The sequence below is a fragment of the Canis lupus genome, chromosome 16 (assembly GCF_048164855.1).
Source record: "Canis lupus baileyi chromosome 16, mCanLup2.hap1, whole genome shotgun sequence".
NCBI lineage: Eukaryota > Metazoa > Chordata > Mammalia > Carnivora > Canidae > Canis > Canis lupus.
Genome location: NC_132853.1, coordinates 51,037,466 through 51,061,600, shown reverse-complemented (window position 1 = coordinate 51,061,600; position 24,135 = coordinate 51,037,466). Strand labels below are relative to the sequence as shown.

General features: G+C 36.9%; 1 protein-coding gene across 4 annotated transcripts in view; it reads right to left on the bottom strand.

Moving 5' to 3' along the window:
• The window catches only part of KANSL1 (KAT8 regulatory NSL complex subunit 1), a 185,743-nt gene that overhangs the window by 32,204 nt on the left and 129,404 nt on the right, over positions 1-24,135 (bottom strand). For all 4 annotated transcript variants that reach the window (XM_072781281.1, XM_072781284.1, XM_072781283.1 and 1 more), the window contains 2 exons: positions 21,710-21,851; positions 14,014-14,118 (listed from right to left, as the gene is read on the bottom strand). In XM_072781281.1, the coding sequence (XP_072637382.1) occupies positions 14,014-14,118; positions 21,710-21,851 (247 nt within the window). The remainder of the gene's footprint in view (positions 1-14,013; positions 14,119-21,709; positions 21,852-24,135) is intronic.

Genomic DNA, 24,135 nt, shown 5'->3' with positions numbered 1-24,135 from the left:
GGAAATGACTTAATGATTCCATGAAACAGAAGCTTAGTAAAATAATTACATAGTAAGAGTCTTCAAGTAAGGATCATAGGTTCACTACCAAGGCAACTAAGACGCAAGGTGAATGTAGTTAATACCTGCTTAACTTCATGGTAGATGCTGGAAACCTCTTTCCAGAAAATTGTACTTTGTGTAAATACACATACATATGATAAGATAGAAAAAAAAAACAATAAAAGCTCTGTAACTAATTACCTAATGCTATCAGGTAGTAACTACTATCTCTGAACTACATAAATCAAATATATACTTAGGACATAAACCGAAAAAAGGGAGGTGGGGAAAGAATCTGGAAAAGTTTGAATGGGACTACTTCAAAATAAATTATGTACTCATTAGGCTCAAAAGGGATAGGTACAGCCATGAGATGTCAGTCATGTGGAGTCTCTGAGTTACAGGCAATAAGGCCACAGATACATTTATCCCTCCACCCTGCTGCTGCTGGAATATCACAGAAAGGCAGTAGGCTTTGTCTGCTTACACTCAAAATGACTTTAGGGTGTTCTTAGGTTCTTCTTCCTGTAAATGTTACCAGTTCATATCAAAGCCAGTATTTTGAGGCTGAAATTCTGTTTTTCAGTATTGCTCAATTTCTTTTGATCTTTACACCCCCAGGGAGAAAACACCAAAGAATCTGCAGACCTGAAACCAGCTGTAGGCAAGTATCAAGAAAGGACAATAGACTGGGAAGCTAACCAAAATGTTTTAATACAAATTATCCAAAAAACTAGATCAAAGTATACATGCAAAAAAGACATAAGCAAACTACAACAAGTGAACACTGGGAAAATGCTCTTATATGTATCTTGTACATGTACTAAAATACTACAAAAATCCTGAGCAACTGTATCAGCCAATCATGTCAAAATTATGGTAAATTTGGCACACATACTCATTGCCTTAACACTACACCAATCTCCTCTTGTTAAGTAGCAAGACTTATAAAGATGTTCCTATCACTCAATTCTAAAAATCTATCTTAAAGAAATAATCCAATAAACACATTTCCCAAAATCTTATACACAAAGATGGTCACTGTAATGCTATATATCAATAATATAAATGCTCAACATCTGAGGCACAGTTATAAATTGTAGAATAGTAAACCAGAATGTAAAATATAATCACAAAAGACATTTCTTTTTCCTTTACACCAAAATGATATTTAAAATATTTTTAAAAAGTCTTTTATGTAGAAATGATTTTAGAAAAAGATTAAAAATATTTTTAATACAACTGTGATGACTATAAATGTACATATATAGACAATGACAGGACAGAAATGGTGTTAGAACAAATTTTTTTAGATAATATTTTTACATTTAAAAAAGTACATAATTATTAAAAAAATAAATAAATAAAAAATAAAAAAGTACATAAGCAATGCCTGGGTGGCTCAGTGGTTGAGTGTCTGTCTGCCTTTGGCTCAGGGCGTGATCCTGGGATCCGGGATCCAGTCCCACATCGGGCTCCTTGCAGGGAGCCTGCTTCTCCCTCAGCCTGTGTCTCTGCCTCTCTCTCTCTGTGGGTCTCTCATGAATAAATAAATAAAATCTTTAAAAAAAGTTGATAATCCCAAATATCCACCTGAATGCTAACAAATATTTACTATTCAGGGGGAACCTCAAAAAGCCCGAACAAACTTCATGGAACGACAAAGGACTAGATAATCAAAAGGATTTAATATCCAGGTTTGCATTAATGAGCCGATGTGTGACTCCTGGCATGTTAACAGCTTTCCTAAGATTACAGAAGTCCTTTCAACATGAATTTCTGTGACTGTGAACTTTTTGCTGGTATGCTGATCTTACGAACTTCAGTCAATTTCATGCTTATTTAAATACTAGCATTTAACATTACGGCAGATATATTCTATACATTTACATATTTTACAAGGTGTCACATATAAATAACAGGATGAATCTACATTTGATTAGTTTCTTTTGTAGAGATTATGGGACAATAAACTGTAAGGACACCTATCAAGACTAAATGTTGCCATTCTTTAGCAAAATCTCTTTTCAAAACAAATTTATCTTTCTTACAAAAAGTCTGAAGAAAAGCACAAATCATCAGTAATTTCACAACCTACAGATAACCACTGCTAATAGCCTATGTTGTTTTTCATGCCTATAAGATACATATACTTGAATGCCATTAATATTCAATGTGAATTTTACTGATTTTCTTAGAGGAACCTGAACTTTTTTCTTGGGGGCAATTCAGCCCCCAAATTAAAACTGAAGTCAACAGGGAAAACATTATTTAGCATGGAAATGCTTGTCAAAGATAAAACAGCACAAGCACAGAGCAAGCAATCAAGAGCATGAACCACAAAGAGGGAATGTGCCTAGCTTCCAGTCACAACCATACAAGCAGGCACTGAATTATCAGAGGATGGTAGGATATTCTATAATCACGCTGAGATCCAATAGCAGAGCATTGGGGCAATTAGGTTCATCACTCATTCTCAAATGTAAAGAACTTAAAATATTAAGACCAATCCTCCAACAGTGTTCCATCTGGAAAAAGAAAAACACAACTCACAACACGCACAATTTTACTTAAAGCTACTTAATTGCATTCACACTTAAGAAAGAGCAAACACTCCCTATCCTGTGGTCCCAAAGAGTGCAAAGGCAGAGTAGATACATTAATAAATACTTCACAAATATTAAAATCACATACTAAATTAAGCTTGATCATCACTACTGCAGTGGTTTACATCATTAGTATTTTCAGGGAAGTAATGCATGATTCAGATTATCAGTCTTCCAATGGGAAACTGTAAAAAGGATCAAAGATTTTAATGCTCTCCCATGCAGAAAGCAGGAGTTGTTATTGAGCTTCTCTTGAATTGTATGTGTTCAGATAGACTCAGGGTGTATGCATCCCACATCCAGAAAGAAAAGAGGAGAAAAGCTGAAGAGATAGAAAATTTGTTAATTTCCCTTTTCCCAAAAGCAGAGACTCAGGGGATTACCTTTTGGGGTGATCTTAGAGATGCCACTTTTAGTAGCAAGGAGGGTTACTGAAGTGATTTCTTTCATGACTGAAAGGGCTAGGTATATGGAATAAAATAACACAGCAATGAGATTCAAATTTGTTATTCACAGAAAGTACATATCTGTCTGATCCATCACTCCAGTCTTTTGGCCAGACCAATTAGTGTGACCAAATTAAGTTAAATTAAATTAAAGTCTTATGGGGTAGATTTTCCTGGGGTCTAAGAATCTGTGCGCATTCAATTTACTCTGCCAAAAAAGTAGAGAAAGCAAAAGGGTAAATATCAAAGGCACACACTTAAAAACACATAATCTGCACAATATGTATCTTTAATTCACTCAATTAATACCAGGTCATAACTGCTTAAAATAGCAATTTTTAAGTGCAACACATTTATTTGTTCAGAAAATTTAACAGTTCCATTTTGGTTATTTACTGGTTTTCTGACCAACGTTATCAAAAAGGAGAAAAAAAGCAAACTAAGGAATTCAACTTTCAGGAGCACCTGGGTGGCTCAGTCAGTTAAGTGTTGCCTTTGGTTTGGGTCATGATCTCAGGGTCCTGGGACTGAGGCCCTGGGTCAGGCTTTCTGCTCGTTTGAGGAGTGTGCTTCTCCCACTCCTTCCCGTTTGTGCTCTATGTTGCTATCTCTGTCTCCCTCTCTCTCAAATAAATGAACAAAATCTTAAAAATTCAACTTTATTCTTAGTTCAAAATAAATTACTTTTTGGTTTTATACGAATTATTTCATGTTTTAAGCTCATCTCAATAATACTCAATATAGTCTTGCTTAAAATCAACAAAATATTGCTGGCCATAAACAGTGCACACCAGTCATTTCCATGAACTAGTATCATGGCCAGGAAATTGTGCTAAACTGGGAATGGAACTTTCTGAAAATTCCACTTCCATCAAGTTACTTAACTAAGTTTCCATTTTAGCACATACAAAACGGGGACTATATATGCCTCAATTTCCCCTACTGTACTGAAGTTAAAAGAAAAATCTATACAGGGGAGCTTATGTGGCTCAGTTGGTTAAGTGTCCAACTCTTGGTTTCTGCTCAGGTCAATCTATCTCAGATTTGTGGGATCAAGGCCCATGCTGGGCTCCAAGCTCAGCAGGGTGTCTATTTCTGCCCCCACCCCACCCCACCCCCGTCCTTCCTGTTCCCATGCCCACACATTCTCTCTCTCTCTAACAGGTAAATCTTTTAAACTATATGATTACACAAAAATAAATTTAAATTTTATGTATGTATGTAATCTCTACACTTAACACGGGACTCAAACTCATGACTCCGAGATCCTGAGTCACTTGCTCCTCTGATTGGAGCCAACCAAGCATCTGTGAATTATTTACTTTGAAAATTTTCAATCAGCATAAGGCTGTTACATACAAGCCTAAAGGCTACTAAACCTAAGATTTATATTTACCAACACCATTGAAAATATGCATCAAAAATCAAGAGAAATACAGTAACTGCAAAAAGTCATAAATTCTTGTTCAACTATCTATCCACAGCCCTATTTTAATAGTCCTAATTTTTTTTTTTTAAATATGGTGCGTCAAATATTCCTCAACCAATATCTATCACTCTACTCTCTATCTCAAAAACCTTCATAGGGCACACCATTCATGGTCCCTGAGGAGCACAAAACTTCAAAAAAAAAAAAAAAAAAAAAAAAAGAGGTTCCTGCTTACCTAATGGTAGAAGATTATAGCTTGGACTGTTTTAAAAAAGGCAATAGCTTACATTTTTAGCATGCTTTTCTTCTGAGAAAGCATTTATCCTCTGACTTGTTATCATCATCACTCCACAAAGTAAGGAAAGGGTAAAAGAAACGAGGCTTATTTTACAAAAAGAAACACCAATAATGAAGTCATTTGTCAAAAGCCACAGAAGTAATATTTTGCTAAAACAAATCCCAATTTCAAACCTAGTCCTTTAAAAAATATTTATCCAATAATTACCTCTCCTGGAAGAAAAAAACGGGATATAAGAAAATATACATGTCACTTACTCATTTGTGCAAAAGAAACATAGGAAAGATAATCCAAAAACTAATAAAAATAGTCACCTACAGCAAGTGGGAACAGAAGGAAAGAAGGGAACAATGGGAAGAAGGCAGTAGGAATGATGGTCTTTTTTGTACAGCTTTGATTCTTAGAACTGTAGTAATGCTTCACACACTAAAAAAAAACATGTAATAATAAAAATCAACTATTGTGCGTGGGAGAGAAAAAGTGGAATACCATAGTTAACAAAAGACCATACTGTATTAAAACAATTACATATTATACTCAAAGAAGAAGAAATAAATCTAACTTAAGCATAACTTCAGAAAACAGTATTTTGACTGCATATTATAGAGCAAAGATATCATACATAATATAGTCCTCTGATTAGTAAATTTTTTTCTCACAAGGGGTATGAACTAGCAATTATGAAACTACTTTATATGGTAGAAATGAGTACCAATAAGGGAGAGGAAGGCTGCTGTGTTGGACTGTTATCGAAATGAACTTACAATTTTTAAAAAAGATTTTATTTATTTATTCATGAGAGACAGAGAGAGAGAGAGAGAGAGAGAGAGAGAGAGATAGGCAGAGGGGATAAGCAGGCTCCATGCAGGGAGCCCGACAAGGACCCGATCCCAGGTCTCCAGGATTAGGCCCTGGGCTGAAGGTGGCACTAAACCACTGAGCCACCCAGGCTGCCCTACAATTTTTAATATATATATTGCCCTACAATTTTTAATATATATATTCACCTTCATGTAAATGTAGATTTCCCAGCTTAGTCACTGAGAAGTCCTAGAAGCAATGACACCAAGTAGCAATGAGTACAACTAGTACCCAGATCTTGGTTTCTAAACTCTGTTGTCCAGTAAAAAGAACCAGGGCTGGAACAGGTAAAATACAAGATGAGCTTGGCACATCTTTTGGTGCCTGAAAAGGGAATACTAATAACTGAGGTGAGCATGCTGAAAAGACACAGGGACCAAGATGAAAGAAGTCCAATACTAAAAGTTGTCTCAACAAGTGGAGCAACTGAATGAATGATAACAACAACAGATTATAGTCCATAAAATAAAGTATCTGTGAATCCATTCTGATATAAACTGAATAAACACATAATAAGAAAAGATAGTTCTTCCTAAAAGGATTCCAATTAACAAGCAGGAAATAGAAAATCACCATTTGGTAAACACCACAGTAAAAACTGTTGCAGGCAAAACCCACTAGTAGTTGATTAAGTATAATGAGTGAGAGTATTGCCTAGTATCTCATGAGATAGACATCCATTACACAAAGGGGAAAATACTAACAAGGGCGCAGTATCACTTCTGTGTTATTACTGTGACAGATGTGTAACTTCTAGCAATGGTAAAGCATCAAGTGATTCCAACTGGGAGGAACATTATACAAAAGAACAGACCAGTATTTTTACTGGTCTTAATACAATTAATACATGGCCTTAATACAAAGGCCATGAAAGACAACAAAGAGGAGGAACATCACAGATTTGGGGAGATTTAAAGAGACAAGACAACGAAATTCCCAACGAATAGTGTGGGATTTTGGATCCCCTTTCTTGAAAAAACATTAGTGAGAAAATGAGTGAAATTTGAATAAAATCTGAATAGTACTGTATCAATGTTAATTCCTGGTTTTGATCATTGTACAATGGTTATGCAAGTTAACCACACTACAGGAAGCCTGGTGAAAGGTTTGTGGGGACTGTGTGCTACTTTTTAAACTTTTCTGTAAGTTTCTTTTTTTCTTCAAGATTTTATTTATGTATTCATGAGAGACACGGAGAAAGAGAGGCAGAGAAAGAAGCAGGCTCCATCCAGGGAGCCCGATGTGAGACTCGATCCTGGGACTCCAGGATCACACCCTGGGCCAAAGGCAGTAGCTCAACTGCTGAGCCACCCAGGTGTCCTGTTTAACCATAAATTTTTTAAAAAGTTTTACCCATTAAAAAAAGAAGTTTTTTTTTTAATGAAAAGTTTACCTATTATTATTAAATAAAGCAAATTTCATTCATACACAAATCTAGTATCAGTCTACAGCTTCCTGTTACCTTACAGGATGAGGTATATAAGCTCATTAAGATAGATACAAAATTCATTATGAAATGGCCCATTCATCCAACACTCCATCAAATTAAAGTATTTGTAGTTCCTCTACAATGTCAGGCTCTCTCAAGCCTTTCATATTATACATGCAGTACTCCCCCCCCCCCCCCCCCGTTGGAACTCATTCTCAATGCCATCCTTCAACAAGTCTACAAGAACTCAGTACAAGTACATCCTTCTCTATTATGCTACCTTTCCTGACTTCCCTTAGAAGTGAGAATTCCTCCCTTCCCCATATTCCCCTGTTACAGGCCTGCTAGAAGACTATAAAGCCCTCAAGGGAAGATACCTTGGTTCTGCTTATAGGTGTTTCCTAGACACACAGCACAGTTTGGAATAGTAAGCTTTTACCCAAATGTTATTACAGACCAAATGCTATTATAAGCATATTATACTTCTTCAATAGTTAATTATCAACTTTCTAAAGAGGTACAGAAACCGAGCAACTCTTACCTAAGACCCTTTGAGGGCTGATGTGTCATGGAAATTCATACAAACTTACATACAAGTCATACATTGTACACACTGAGTTAAGTGTTTTGAAATCATAAACACAAATCCAAACCCAAAAAATGTAAACACCAAGAGTGAATTGTAAGGTAAATTATGGAGCTTGGGACCATTGTGATGTGTCAAAGTAGGCTGCAACAGTTGCAACAAATATACCACTTTGTTGGGGAAATTGACCATGGAAGAGATTACCCAAGGCAGTACTATGCTGGGGAGGGGATATATGAGAAATCTCTACCTTCTGCTCAATTCTGTTGTCAACCTTAACCTGCTCCCTGCCAAATAGTCTTAATTATAAAATAAGTAATATTTTTACCTCAAAAGTTAGGGATAATTAAAAATATTAACAGTCTTAACAAATATCACTTCAGGTCAAATTCTACCACCAAATGAGCCTGATGCAGAACTTAGGAAAACCATGTAGATCTTTGGAGTTTGGAAACGGAGATAACAAGAGTAAGGAATTGCTTTATTATTCCTACTTTGCACAAGAAGGTATGGGTATTGTGGGAGAAAGGTAGTGTTCTATACATGTGAATCAGGTCAAGATGGTTGGTTGCTCTTTGGATCTTTTACTTTCTCATTTTTTGTTTAGTAATTCTATCAATTACTGAGTTCAAAGTGTAAATATTTCTAAATATGATTGTGGATTTTGTCTAATCCTTTATCTACATATATTTATGCTTCTTGTATTTGAAGCATCCACCTTTATGACTTTTCTATCTCCTAGATGAAATGACCCCATTTATCAATGTAAAAATGTCCTTTATCTCTGGTAATTGTCTTAAAACTCTGTATTAAAAAAATTTTTTTTTTATTTTTTAAAGATTTTATTTATTTATTCATGAGACACACAGAGATAGAGGGAGAGACAGGCAGAGGGAGACGCAGGCCTCATGCAGGGAGCCCGATGTGGGACTCGATCCTGGGACTCCAGGATCACATCCTGGTCCGAAGGCAGACACTCAACCGCTGAGCCACCCAGGTGTCCCTTAAAATTGTCTTTATTTCTGGTATTTCTGTCTTAAAAATTATTTTGCTAGTATTAATACACTCATAGCAGCTTTCTTATGCTTGTTGTTCATGAAGTGTGTCTTCCCCTGTTCTTTTATTCCCCACAGATCTGAGCTTCCAACTGTTATTATTCATCTTCTACCTAAAGAAAATTCTTTAACATTTCTTTCAGTGCAGATATTCTGCCAACAGATTCCGCTCAACTTTCTTTTATCTAAAAATGACTTTATTTCACCTTTATTTCTAAAGAGTGATTTTGGCCATGTACAGAATGTTGAGAAGCAACCCATCCTCCTCCCATTTTAATGATCCCATCCCCACTGTTTTCTGTCCTCCATTGTTTCTGAGAAGTCACCTACCCTTATCAATATTCATTTATATAGAATTCATCTTTTTTCCATCTGACTGCTTGCAAGATCTTTTTTTCACCATGTTATATTTCTCCTGCTTACTATTTTTTGAGTTTCTTCAATCGATAAAACTATCTTTTTCATTCAAATATTCAGCCATTATTTCCTTAACCCACCACCCGTCCCCACTGGTACCACTCAGTTATCTCCTCCTTCTGGAACTCTAAGTATACATACTTACCATTTCCCCAGGACTATGTTCATTCCTGAGCAGTTCTACATTCAGTCTTTCCTTTTTTGGTTGGATAATTTCCACTGATCTGTTATGTGTACTATTTTTTAAGATTTTATTTATTTATTTGAGAGACAGCGAGAGAACACATGCGCAGGGGAAGGAGCAGAGGGGTATGGAAGAGCAGACTGTGTGCTGAGTGCAGAGCCCAGAGTGGGGCTCTCAATCTCACAACCTGAGATCATGAACTGAGCCAAAATCAAGTCAGATGCTTAACCAAATAAGCCACCCAGGCGCCCCGCGATCCTTTCTCTTCCATTAAGTTTTCAATCTGCTGCTTAGTTTATCAGTAGACTTTTTATTCAGATACTGTACTTTTTAATTCTCCAATTTGTGTTCCACAAGTTCCATGTGACTCTTTTTTAGTTTTCAATTCTCTGTTGAGATCCCCCCATGCTTGCTTTTACTCTAAATCTTCAAACTGGGATCCCTGGGTGGCACAGCGGTTTGGCGCCTGCCTTTGGCCCAGGGCGCGATCCTGGAGACCCGGGATCAAATCCCACGTCCGGCTCCCGGTGCATCGAGCCTGCTTCTCCCTCTGCCTGTGTCTCTGCCTCTCTCTCTCTCTCTGTGACTATCCTAAATAAATAAATAAAATATTAAAAAAAAATTTAAATCTTCAAACATATTTTTATTAGATGCTTTTAAATTTTTATTTCCTAATTCCAATTTGAGTCATTTCAGGATCAGTTTCTATCTTTTCTCATGACTAAGAGACACAATTTTTCTATTGACGTGTAATAAATTGTTATTGTGTAATATATTGTATATGATATGTTACAGACCCTGGATTCAGTTATTTTTTCCCAGAAGCACGTTGATTTTTGCTCTAGTAGGCAAATTTCTAATTGGTTAGAAACCAAATGAATCTTGATTTTGTTTAACTATTTCCATGCTTTCACAGAAACACAGTATAGACTATTTTGGATTTTTCCTTGATTCTATGGTGAGTCCCTTAGTCCTGGGAAAGTCTTAAACTCCTAAAAGCGTGAACTTTCTTTGGTTTCAATGTCAAGCTCAAGTCCAAAATATTTACCAAGACTTGGGAGTATTGAAACTCCAAAATTCTGTCTTCACTGCAGTGGGCAGTGACTACATTCTTTGTTCAGCTCTTTCAGCCTACCAATACTAGGCTCTGTCAAAATTCCATTAAACAGGTACAGTTCAAGGGTAAAGTTAAAGGATCTGAGAAGGATTTACAGATTGTGGGGCTAAGCACCACCCCTCCATGACTCCCTCCTTTGCCACTATTCCCTCCCTCAATTTCTAGCTACTTGGCAGCTGTGACCTCTATCCTGACAATCTGAAAGCTCATGAGATTGTGGCTCTCTAGTTCTGAAAACCCTGAGCCAAATGGACTGAGGAGGCCTTCATCTCAGAAAATTTTCTGAAATTCTGTTGACTTTCTTTGGTAATTTTCAAGTGCATTCTTCCTACTTAGTAATAGGCCTAAGTTCCAAGTTAGCTCTTTTCACTCATGAGTTCTTTCTTAATTGGAGGAAAAGGGACTACTATTTATTCAGGAGAGGGAAGTGGGAGGAGAAAGAAGGAAAGGACATGTTTTAGAACATGGGAGAACAGCTCTCAACAGCTTTATGCATTTCCTCTTTCCAGGAACACACCCATTTTGTTCAGAAGGCTTTTTATGCCATATCAGAATTTATTAGTGCAGCAGTTGATTTTATCAGCACCTGCAAAGCCAGAGGCCCTTAATTTCCTCCATCTACTCTTACCTTTCAAACTGCCTTTGAGTTGGAAGTCAGACTGAATTTTTCTTTTATTTTTAAAGGGGCATTTTTCTAGAGTTTCTCCCTTCTTCTCCCCTACTACTCTATGGTATAAAAATAAAACCCACTCCATTTCAGAGAACATTTCCTGTTTGTCTCGAAATAATTCAGTTTCTGCAATATCTGTACTGTTTTTTTAAAAAAAGTTTATTTATTCATGAGAGACACAAAAAGAGACAGAGACACAGGCAGAGTTCTGCAGAAGCAGGTTCCCCATGGGGAGCCCAATGAGGGACCAATCCCGAGATCACAGACCAATCCCCAGATTACAACCTGAGCCGAATGCAGATGCTCAACCACTGGGCCACCCAGGCGTCCCTATCCTGTGCTCATAACCAAAGCAGATATATATTGGTTCAATCAAGGAACACTCATTCAGTTTGTAAATAAGGCAAAAAGATGAATATGTATCCTTTCAGTGTAACACTTGAACATCATCTAATAAACAAAAGCCTTCCTAGGGTCATATAACTCTTAATAAATTACTTAACTGTGTTTTACTTACTCTTTACACCTGATTAGATACCAGATGTCTTAGGTTGGGTGTTTAATTTTAGAACATCGAGGAGTTAAAATTGATCTGTTTCTAGTTGAAAACATATCTCCAAAGGTAATGGCTTTATTATTCTTAGAGAAAATTATAAAGTTTTGGAGGCTACTGAGTAATATCATTCCAGCACTCATCATTCTCACCTTCACCAGTAAGTCACAATATCTTTCTTTTGAGAATTGTATTTAACTTCCTAAAACTATATTTTGACAGTTAAAACACTTCTGATGTAATTATTCTTAAACCACAAGTCTTCAAATGCTTTTCAAAAGGGACTAAAAAGGTGAGAGGGGGCAATAAATATTTCCATTTTGGAAAAAAATTAACAGGCAAAATAGAAATGGAAAATAGGGTGGTTAAACAGGAGTATGAAAATTTACAGCTGCCCATGTCAAGTATGACTTAAGATTATTCTTAAAGCGAAATTAAAAAGACAAGGTATAAATCACTTTTCAGAAAAAAAGCTGGATAACAAAAAGGCAAAATTAATGATGTGGCTTAAGGATCATCTTAAGTACCACAAATATAATTCTAAGTAAACCAATTGTATTTCAGCAACCAATACTACTACATGAAACAAAAGTGAATAGTCCAGTCCCTATAATGTAAGAACTTTAAAAGCCCTTCTTACAATGAAAAACTATGCTTGGCAGCTGAAATATTAGGCATCAGGAAGTTGTCTTGACCTTCAAAATTGTAGGTTTTGTCCTACAGTTAGATTGTAATCATACAATCTAGGGGCACTTGGGTGGCTCAGTTGGTTAAGCATCTGCCTTGGGCTCAGGTCATGATCTCAGAGTCCTGGGATGGAATCCTATGTTGGGCTCCCTGCTCAGCGGGGAGTCTGTTTCTCCCTCTCTTCCCCACTTGTGTTCTCTGTCACTATCTATTTCTCTCTCTCTCTTAAATAAAATCTGTATATAAAAAAGAAAAAGAAAAAGAATCATACAATCTAATACTGGGTCATACACATGCAAGTAAATAGGAGGTAGGAAAGGGACAAGGCATTAAGGGGTACACACACATGCACATATGTGAACATGTGTAAATACAACCAACCAAAATCAGAGATACATAATGAGAGACTGTCATGTTCAATCCTTCACAAGCACCGAGGTTGAGAAAAACTTGACTACAAGAGATGGTCCAAACATTTTTAGAATCCCTAAATATATGAATATGTAAGTATCTTCACAAAACTCACTCTCAATCACATATGCCTCAAATCTCATGTTTCCTGTACCTCATACCACCAAGCACCAGATGACCTTCCAACTTAACCATGTTTTCTCTCGGACTTGCATCAATTTTTATCTTGGCTAGAGCAATCACTAAAGCAGTTTTCACAAATCATTTGTAAAAAAAATAATTCTATAGATAGCATATAATGAACTCAAACTGAGGACTTGAATACTAGCAAAATCTGGCATTCTACTCTTTATTTAAAACCATTTTCCGGTTAAGAACCATTAATCTCTAAATGTCTTCACATTTATCCCTGGCTTTAAGTTCTCTCATTAGGAAAGTTAGTTTCCACCATTATCACATAAATTCCTGCTAAAGATGATAATAATAAAGGATAACAAGCTTTGTTGATTTACAGATGCAAAAAGACTAGCTGGTTTAACTCAGAATTTAAAGAGCCAGCACTCTAGCCTCCCAAACAAACCACTGTCAATGGGACTTTGGAATTTCTAATGAATGACTTAAATAAAAAAATGTTAATATTCATAAAAGCCAATAAAAAAGTGAAAAAAAAGCTGTTGGGATTCAGAAATTAAAGGAATTAATTTGGGTTTTGAGAGAAATAGAAAAAGGGAAGGAATCATGGTAGAGGGAGATGTGGGCTAGGCTCTAAGGATAGAGAAGATTACAGAAAATTAGAGCTTTACCCTCATTACAAAATTAAAGGGGGTAACTCAGAGTACTTTTACATCTTTGTGAGTTACACCTCTAGTCCAACCTTTTCATCTTGTAGTGGCCCCAAAACAGTGCCTTATTTGTTAAAGGCATCAGAGCCACATGGTCTCCTGATTTCTCAGTAATACTCCATAAAGCCACACTTGCTCTGGCTGTTTTGTCTGGAGTTAGGAGCTGCTTTTAAATTCAAGGTCAACTACACAGCTGCAGGAGGGGCCCTATGCTGCTCTAATTCAGGAATTCAGACCTTGAAATGCCAAAAGTGATAAAAGAGGATACAGTCCCCTTCCTTCAGCCAATGCCAAGGATCCTTGTTAAAGAGAATAAACTGTGTACTGATGCTACCTTTGGAATTCTTACTCATTCCCCCTTTTCTGTCTTTTATACTTACCAATTTATCATTCCCATGATCTGTCTTCACCTCAGAACTAAGTGGAAGAAATAAATCTGTTGTTGTATGCTCCGGGGGAGGTGCCTCCCCAAGAACTATCAATCCCTGCAAGTAAGAGAGAAAACCAACATAAGTGAATGGTATTGTTAAGTCACAAATTTAATTTACAAGTTAATATCACAGGAGTTAGGGGCAGGGGGACTGGTTTACTAAAAGCCTTTTCCCTTTTCCTATGATTCTGAAACAAAATACATTACCAGTAGTAGCTTTGCTTTCCCAAGAGTTATTTCAACATAAAGCCTAGCAGTAACAAGGAGTAAGACCTAAGTCAGACCTAACTTCCCCCTTTTCCCACTGAATGCTGTGACTTACATAACCTGTTACCTTAAGCATTTTAATCTGGAATCTTTACCCAAGTATGGTACTTTACACTACATTATTACTAGGGGCGCCTGGGTGGCTCAGGCTGTTAGGTGTCTGCCTTTGGCTCAGATCATGATCCCAGGGTCCTAGGATCAAGCTCCATGTAGGGCTCTCTGCTCAGTGGGAAGCCTGCTTCTCCCTCTCCCTCTGATTGCTGCTCTCCCTGCTTGTCTCTCTGTCATAAATAGATAAAATCTTTTTTTTTAAAGTATATACTATATTATTAACTAAACTATACCATAGTAGCAGAAGCAATGCACTTTTTAGTTAACTTAATCATAGATGTGGCTTATGGATTACTTTAAGTGCTGCAAATACAAATGTTAAATCAACTGTTATTTGAGCAACCAAAACTATCACGTGAGACAAAGGTGGAATAGTCCAGTCCCTACAATATATTACAAACTAGAAACTTAAAAACAAAACTGTTTCAAAGGCACCGGTTTCTCAGAACCATAAATAACACTCCAGATTAAGTTCCTGCTTCATGATTTCAAATTAAGATCTTACATTCATCCCGGGAAGTAAAAACTGTAAAAAGAAACTTAAAATGAGTCCACATATCCTATCCAGTCAGCAAGGGCCCAGCTTGGTAAAGGCAGAAGTGAGCTTACTGTGTAAAGCAAAAAGCTATACTCATGAATCTCATGCTGAACTCAAACAGAAGTAACCAAACCAAGTTTTGACACTGTGTAACAGAAAGACTGGGGTGAAAGTAACCAGGGCTTTGTGTCTGGGATCTCCTTCTCTTATCTAGAAAATAAGGAGAGCTGATACTAATCTCTTACAGGTAATTTTGTATTAGAATCACCTGGGGAAATTTATCAAGCTATACCTGCCCAGCTTCAACATCAAATCTACTCAGTGTCCCTGGGGTTAGGGCTGGGTATTCTACATTTTTAAAAAGCTCCACGGGTAAGTCCTTTTTTTTTTTAAGATTTATTTATTTATTTTTATTTATGATAGACAAAGAGAGAAAAAGAGGCAGAGACACAGGAGGAGGGAGAAGCAGGCTCCATACCGGGAGCCCTACGTGGGACTCAATCCCGGGTCTCCAGGATCGCGCCCTGGGCCAAAGGCAGGCGCCAAACCGCTGAGCCACCCAGGAATCCTCCCCCCCCTTTTTTAAAGATTTATTTATTTTTATTTATGATAGAGAGAGAAAGAGGCAGAGACACAGGAGGAAGGAGAAGCAGGTAAAAAGCTCCACTGGTAAGTCCTAAAGCAAGCTATAAATTGAAACATATTAGACTTGAACAGTCTTGACTCAGCATCAGAATCCCCCAGTGAACATCTTAAAACAGATTTCAGGACCTAGAGATTTTGACTGTAACAATTTGAACTCCTTAGGCATTATGACACAACTCCTGTGAGCCAGATGATCCATCCCTGGGGTCCTTTCTAACTCTAAAATCTCTATGAAATGGGATGCAGAGATGAAATCGGGGGTGGTGGTGGTATTAAAAAAGAACAATGGAATTCTATCTCAGTTCCAAAAAAAGGTGCTACAATACCCCCACTACAAGCAAGAGAAACACTACATATCCCCAAATAAGACTATGACCAGACTATGTAGATGAATTGGAAACTCCTCAGAAAGGGTTGGAAAAGACTCATCAAGAAATGTTTTCCCTAGCCTTCAAAATGAAGTTTCTCTGCTAAAAGAACTGCTGCTGCAAAATATTTTCTTGTCTCAATCACAAGCACTGAAAAAGATTTCATAAGCTCTACCATGTCAAAGTAAAAACTATTCGCAAAACCAGCTACCTTGCACACTACTCCCCCTTCTTAAAGTACTGCATTCAACATCTTCCCTGCTTAAAAACCTTAGTTACACTTAACACCAGTCTTAATACCTCCTAGAAAATGTTTGCCTATATGAAGTTGTTGCCACTGAGAGGAGGTTATTACAATATAGTTACTAGGTAAATAAATGCAATTAAAGGTTACAATACTACTAGTCCTTATGTCTTTTGTTCATATGGATTCTGCCCTTTAAAAAATATTTATCTTTCCAAAATGTCATTCATTCTTTCGAAGAGATTGTCAAATCCAAGTCCGGTCTCCTTCCAAGAAAATGTCCCTGGTTAACTGAGCCCTACTTATTTTATCTACATTACCAGAGTTCCTAAAGCATCATGATTATGTCCTACATTCTGTGTATGTGAATCTCATTACCAGAGCAGAACCTTAGGCCAATTTATTTACTGTTGCCTCAATATGTTCATTAACTAATATTAAGCCCCTTAAAGACTTAGACAAAATACAAATATATTTGAATCCCCCATACTCCCTAGCAGAATCATACACCAAAAAATGAAATGTAACAATTATTTTTTGAGTTTTAGGTTAAAATTTTTCCTTGAATAGGAAAGATAAATATAAAACACTGAGTTTATACTAATTACAGCCAGAAGCCTAAATAATCCAATTATCAGGTATAAAGTTACTCCCTCAGTTTTTTTCAGGTGAGAAGGTAAGTCAGGATATAACAGCCAATATTTCAGAGAGAAAACTTTTTCTTTAAACCACTGAGTAATTTCTTAAGATAAACACCTCTCTGACAACATGAACACTCTCCTGAGACTTATAAACAAAACCTGGTAGGAACCATTTATTCCCCATCATTTTATAGATTCAGAGAGGATGCAGGTTTGAAGGTCATGTCAACAGGTCAATCCATGGCAGAACCAGGGCTAAAGACTGGGTCAAACTATTCTTGTTCTTTCATTCAAATCAAGTCATCAAGTATCCATTTATCAACACTTTTTAGGGGCTGGGGATTCTGGAAAGGAGAGACAAATCCTTCCACCCCTGCACCCTCATCTGAATCCATCCCTGAAAGAGTACTTATATTCTTATACTGGGGAAGATAGATAATATACAATATAAATATGTAAATTTTATATAGTATTATCAGGAGGTATAAAATGCTAGAGAGGAAAGAACAGTGTGAGGATTAAGTTGGAGTGGGCACCTCAGGGCTCTTACAGCACTCTAAAATAAGACAGCAAGCTAGCAGACACTATGGTACCAAGACTGGGAGAGTCTCCCCATCTTTCACCTCTGTTCCTCAAGTCAAAAGCAGAATCATGCCCAGGCTCCCTAGGCCTAGAAAACCCCTACATAAGGATGAAAGGAATTGGGGTGCGTCATAGTTGCATGCAGTAGTAATACATCCTCATAAATTATTCCTTTGTGGAAACACAAAGCTCTCCTGTAGAGGTCAAAAAAAGGAAGAAAAAAAATAATATGAACTAAAATTGAAAAAGGAAGAATTGGTAGAAGGAATTATGCTAAGTCTGATTACAATTCCGGGGAAAAGAAGCAAAAAGGAAAGAGGAAAAACCAGTTATAGATGTGGGTTAACTGCTTCTATTTCATCAATTTTGTGTAACATATGGAGTCAAAGTACAAGATTAAAAACATCAATTTATAATACAGAATTAAGATGCAATTTCACATACTCCCTTCCCCTTTTCATTCTGAGTAGATCCATCTTCCTTCCCCATCTTAAGATAAACCAGTGATCTCACCGTAGATCAGTTCCACAGTAACTGTCTGGGACTACCTAGGCAAGACACAGCTGTCCAGAATGCCTTACATCCCCACTAAAATGGGAATGTCAACTGCTTTACATCACTTTTGAAGACAGGTGCATTTCTAATCTTCTCTTCCATTCGGCTCCTTTTCTATCCATAAACTTCAGTGCTCTTCCACCTCTCATTCCCAATAAATAACTGTGCTGTGTAATTTCACAGATCAAAGAGATAAAAGAAAAATGGTATGTTTTGTATTAGACATGGATGTTGAAGACTGTGTTAAGAAATCTCCTTTAGCAAGGGAACCCTTTTGGTCCCTGTGCTTTCCTCCTCAGGTTTATTTAGCACATACGAAATTTCAATAAATATGCTCAAGACAAATGATGAAGACAGAATTGCAGGGTATTAGACAAAATGCTTTGGAGTCAGATAAACAACCATGAGTTCAAATTTACTTCTGCCTCTTACAAACTTGTTAGCTGTAAGATTTGCTCTGTGCATTAAACACCACACATGAACATACCTTATATAGTACACTCTCCAGGTACATAGTTTTCTTTTCTCATTCTAAAAGACATAGTAGCATCTTTTTTTTTTGTTTAAGATTTATTTATTCATGAGAGACAGAGAAAGAGAGGCAGAGACACAGGCAGAGGGAGAAGCAGGCTCCACACAGGGAACCCGATGTGGAACTCAATCCCTGGTCCCCTGGATCACACTCCGGGCAAAAGGCAGCGCTAAACCGCTGAGCCACCTGGGCTGCCCCATAGTAGCATCTTAAAAAAACAAACAAACAAACAAACAAACAAACAAAAAAACCTCACTGAATATGAAAATTAAAATACAATAAATAGCAAGGAGCAAACACCCAGAGGAACTCCTAAACACTGTATCCTTTCTCCAAAAAGCAAAAGGAATCATTACTGGTACCAAAAGAAACCCTCAAGACTCTTTCAACCTGAAAGTTAATACTTAATTTCTGATTGAAAAGAACTTGGTAATCAACTAATGGTAGTTCTCCCTAACCCTAACGCTTTTTCTTTTTAAGGATTTACTTTCTAACATGTTAACATTAAGTTTCTCAAAGCAGCATAGTCCAAAAAAAAAAAAAAAAAAAAGCCTCACCCTTTTTCCCCCAACCTAAGACAAATTATAACTCTACAGTTGACCATAAAACCTAGACTCATGTCATGCAAAGGTCTGTACTATCCAAGCAATCTTAGATACCATAGAGCAGTATGGAAATGGGAACATCAATCCACTTTATCAAAGCAAGGCAGTTAAAAATCTCACATTGTAATAACTTAAAAAGTAGTTAAGCACTTGGAAAAAAACTAACGAGCAACAGTCAAATGCTTCTATCTCAGCTCTGTCCTCACATGTTTACTTGACCATGAACAAACTGCTTACCCTTCTGGACCTCCACTGGTTTACCTTTAAATTTGTAAGTAATGGTAGGGCACTTAGCACAGTGCCTAGCACAGAGTAAATGCTCAAAGACTTTTATTATAGTGATATAAGACTAAATGCATGTTAACTTATCTTTGGGGTGAATTTCGGTGCTTCTACGTTATACAGGCATGAACAGTATCCCTCCGAAATTTATGCAACCCAGAACTTGTAAATTAATCCTTTTTGGAATTAAGGTCTTTGCAGATGTAACTGGGTTAAAATGAGTGCTAGTGTGGGTCCTAAATCCCAATATGACCAGTGTTCTTTTAAGAGGGCAATGTGGGCACAGACACACAAAATGGTCACATGACAAGAGGCAGAAACTGGAATGATGCTGTTATAAACGGAGGAACACCAAGGACAACCTGCAACCACCAGAAGCAAGGAAGGATTCTTTCCTAGAATCCTCAAGGGAATGTAGCCTTCCCTACACCCTGATTTCAGAATTCTACTCTCCAGAACTGTGAGAAAATAAATTTCTGTTGTTTTAAGTTTACCACTCAATTTGTGCTGTTACAGTGGCCCCAAGAAACTATACATTGGTTTTAAACAGACATTGGGTAAATATAAAATAATAAAATAATAAGGTTGTCAATTTTCTTGACGTATTATTACTTATTAGAATTATTCAATGTTTCCTGTCACAATCATAACAAACATTGTGTATTTAGACTCCAGACCAAGAAAATATATTATAATCTTGAATGTCTTATTTTACAGACCATGAAAACAGAGGCCCAGAAAGATTCAGTGACTTTTCTTTCAGAGCTTCTGTGGTAGCAAAGACAGAACTAGAACAAAAGATTATCAACCCCAAACCTGGAATACATAATGTTCTGAATAAAAACCTCTTGGATTATCAATATATACACAAAACTCCAGAATAACTACTTTCCGGATATTAGAAATATCTAAGACTTCTGAAAGTTTCCCAAAACTGCTTATCATTGCTGCTGAGTTATGAGCTAAAGAATAAAGCAGGAACCAAAAGTGAATTAAGAATATCTTCTCTGGGTGTCTGTCTATCTGGTTCAGTCAGTAGAGCACATGACTTTTGATCTCTGAGTTATGAGTTTGAACCCCAAGCTGGGTGTAGAGGTTACTTAAAAAAATAAAATCTTAGGGGAAAAAAAATTCAAACACAGCTAGTAAGACTGTAAACAGAAGCTGTTGCCAAAATACTTCTCTAAAGTATCCATTAAGAACATAAAAGTTCTTAGCTGAACATGTTTATTATAGTATACTTTATAATATAATTTTAATAAAAGGAATAATTAAAAGTTGCCAAGACAGGTTAATAGAATGCAGCCAATAAAAATGTTTTCCCAAAAAACAAGAAAAGCACTCCAGTGGAATTTTTGGGATACAAACTCAGATGACATATACGAGAGGCTGGGGAACTTCAAACTCTTGTCATTTTATCTTGTCAGTTGGTCATTCTTTAGCTTTGGGCCTACTACTTAATTTAATGCATACGGTCCACAGTAATTTTCTGAAGGCTTTGACCAGCATTAAAGCAGAACAAAAAAGTGTTGTAACACTTAAGAGCAGCAGATTCAACTAGCTAATACTTAAAAAAAAAAAAAAAAATCTTGCAGGATTTTGCATACAAAAGTATGATTTTTATTTACCACTGACCCCTCTAAGGAGAACAGTGCCTGGTACACAAAGGCACTCACCTATTTGCTAAACAGACATCTTTTCTATGCACATTCATTCCTCAGTCAAACCCATATTGAGTAAGAGACTTTTTTCTAAGTTCATCTTTAAAAAGAAAAACTACCAGAATGTCACTATCAAAGATAAAAGTTCTGTAGGAATCAGGACTTAGCAGTTTGGAGGACACCAAAAAAACCCAAAATCTCAACACCAATGTCTAATTTCACTGGAACAATCTTTCAAGAGAAGCTTAGTCGTAAAATAGAAATGCACCTAAGTAACAACGCAAGATATCATCCTCCTGTCATCAATGCTTTTCCATATATATAACAAATAGTAAGTTATATCAATGGCTTACTTAATAGTCTCTTTTTCTTAGTTTCCTACTAGCCCCCAAATAGAACTGTTTTGTTCTAAACACATGTTCAATTTAACATTATATTCTAATAGTGTTGTCTCACTATACTAAACAACAGCAGGCCCTTAAACAAATTAAGCCACTATATCAGATCACATTAAACTCTTCCCTCTGACACAGTTAAGAGTTACTGAGGATGGGGAAAAAAGGGATAATGGTAATTTTTCACTGGGCTGAAAAAGACCAGACATTTATCTCTTACCTTATTAGCACGTATCTGTTTGTAAATATCTGTTTGCTGCCGAATTCGATATTCCAAGTCAGAAACATGAGCCTGAAGCCAGTTCCAGCGGCTGACAATAGCTGCTCGGTCTGCAGCCCATCTCCATTCTGACCTGCGCCTCCTAAAAGGAAATAAACAGTGAAATTCAAGAGTAGCAACAACATTTATACCCAAAGGGAATAGGAGGATTTTAACATCTAAAGGCTCTTACGTCACTTCTCCTAGTGCCAAGAAAAACACAAGACTTTATGTATGTATGTATGTACGCATGTCAATCACAGGACACCTATGGACAAAACCTCACATATAAGTAAGTCCCATATTAACTAGTTGAAACTGACTTCTAGTATCCTGATCCTGTGGCAATTTCAGAGAAGACATAGAAATATTCTCAGGAGACAGAGAAGTATTTTTCTACTTTACATAAGACATATAAACTAAAGATTATCTACACAGAAAATCCAAAAGACATCACAAATTAAGAATTCAGCAAAACTGTCAAGATTGGCATACTAAAACTCAAAGTGTTGTTATGTGCCAATAAGTAGAAAATACTCACTTTTATAAAGAGCACTATTCACAATACCAACAAATGCTAACATTATACATAAAACATTTTTAGGGAAAATAATAAAACCTAAAATCATAAAGGCCTCTATAAATGATGCGATACAATTTTTAATGGCATTTTCATATACATGTATAAATTCAGATATTTTTTAAAAAGATTTTATTTATTTCATCAGAGACAGAGAGAGAGAGAGGCAGAGGCAGAGGGAGAAGCAGGCTCCATGCAGGCAGTCTGATGCGGAAGTCATCCCGGGATTCCAGGATCATGCCCTGGGCTGAAGGCAGGCGCTAAGCCGCTGAGCCACCCAGGGATCCCCCAGATAATTTTTTTTAAAGATTTATTTATTCAGGGATCTCTGGGTGGCGCAGCGGTTTGGCGCCTGCCTTTGGCTCAGGGCGCGATCCTGGAGACCCAGGATCGAATCCCACGTCGGGTTCCCGGTGCATGGAGCCTGCTTCTCTCTGCCTGTGTCTCTGCCTCTCTCTCTCTCTCTGTGACTATCGTAAATAAATAAATAAAATTAAAAAAAAAAAAAGTTAAAAAAAGATTTATTTATTCATAACAGAGACAGAGAGAGAGAGGCAGACATATAGGCTCTATGGGAAGCCCAATGTGGGCCTCAATCCCAGGACCCCAGGATCACAGCCTGAGCCAAAGGCAGATACTCAACCAATGATCCACTCAGGTGTCCCAAATTCAAATAAGTTCCAAATTCCCTACGAGGTTTTTAATGAAAGCAGATGAACAGATCCAAAAATTCACAATGAAATGAGGACCAGCAGTAGAGATATTCTAAAGAAAAACTGATGGAAACTGGCACTACAGACTTCCCGTAAAGCCATGACAATTATGGCAATCTAGAAAGACAAAGGAGACTAGTGAGACAAATACAAGGCCCCAAAATTTAGAACTGGATATATAAAAAGGATGACATCCATTACCAATGGGGAAAGATTGAACTACTCAATAAAATAGTACTGAAATAGCCAATTCTTTACATGGAAAAAAGTAAAATTAGTTCCCTTCTTCATGATATAATTCCTTAATTTTGGAATTCCTAAATCTGAAAAGCCACGCTCAAAAGTATCTTTAGGATTCCTTAAATAAGACACAAAAAACATTTTAGTTAAATTTCAACATACAAAAGATTTAATGAGGTAAAGGCAAGCCGCTATTTGGTAGAAGGTATCTCTAATACAAATAATTCAAGATCAAATATCAAAATATAGAACAGAACTCCAAACAGGTTAAAAAATGGACAATGTAATAACAGATAAATGGAGAAATCACCTAAGAGAAATCCAAATGGCCAGTGAGTACATAAAAATATGCCATACCCTGTTAGATTTTGGTCAAAATATTATTTTTTAAAAAAGATTTTATTTATTTAATTAATTAATTTATTCATTCATTCATTCATTCATTCATGAAAGAGAGAGAGAGAGAGGGAGAGAGAGAGAGAGAGACATAGGCAGAGGGAGAAGCAGACTCCATGCAGGCAGCTGGATGTGGGACTCGATCCCAGGACTCCAGGATCACACCCTGAGCTGAAGGCACTTAACCACTGAGCCACCCAGGCATCCCTGAACTTCTAATTTTTTTTTAAATTTTATTTATTTATTCATGAGAGAGAGACAGACAGAGAGAGAGACAGAGAGACAGACAGAGACACAGGCAGAGGGAGAAGGAAGCTCCATGCAGGGAGCCCACCATGGGACTTCAGGACTCCAGGATCACGCCCTGGGCTGAAGGCAGCACTAAACTGCTGAGCCACTTGGGCTGCCTATTTAAACCCAAATAGGGAAAAACCAAGTTTTGGTAAGATGTGAGAATC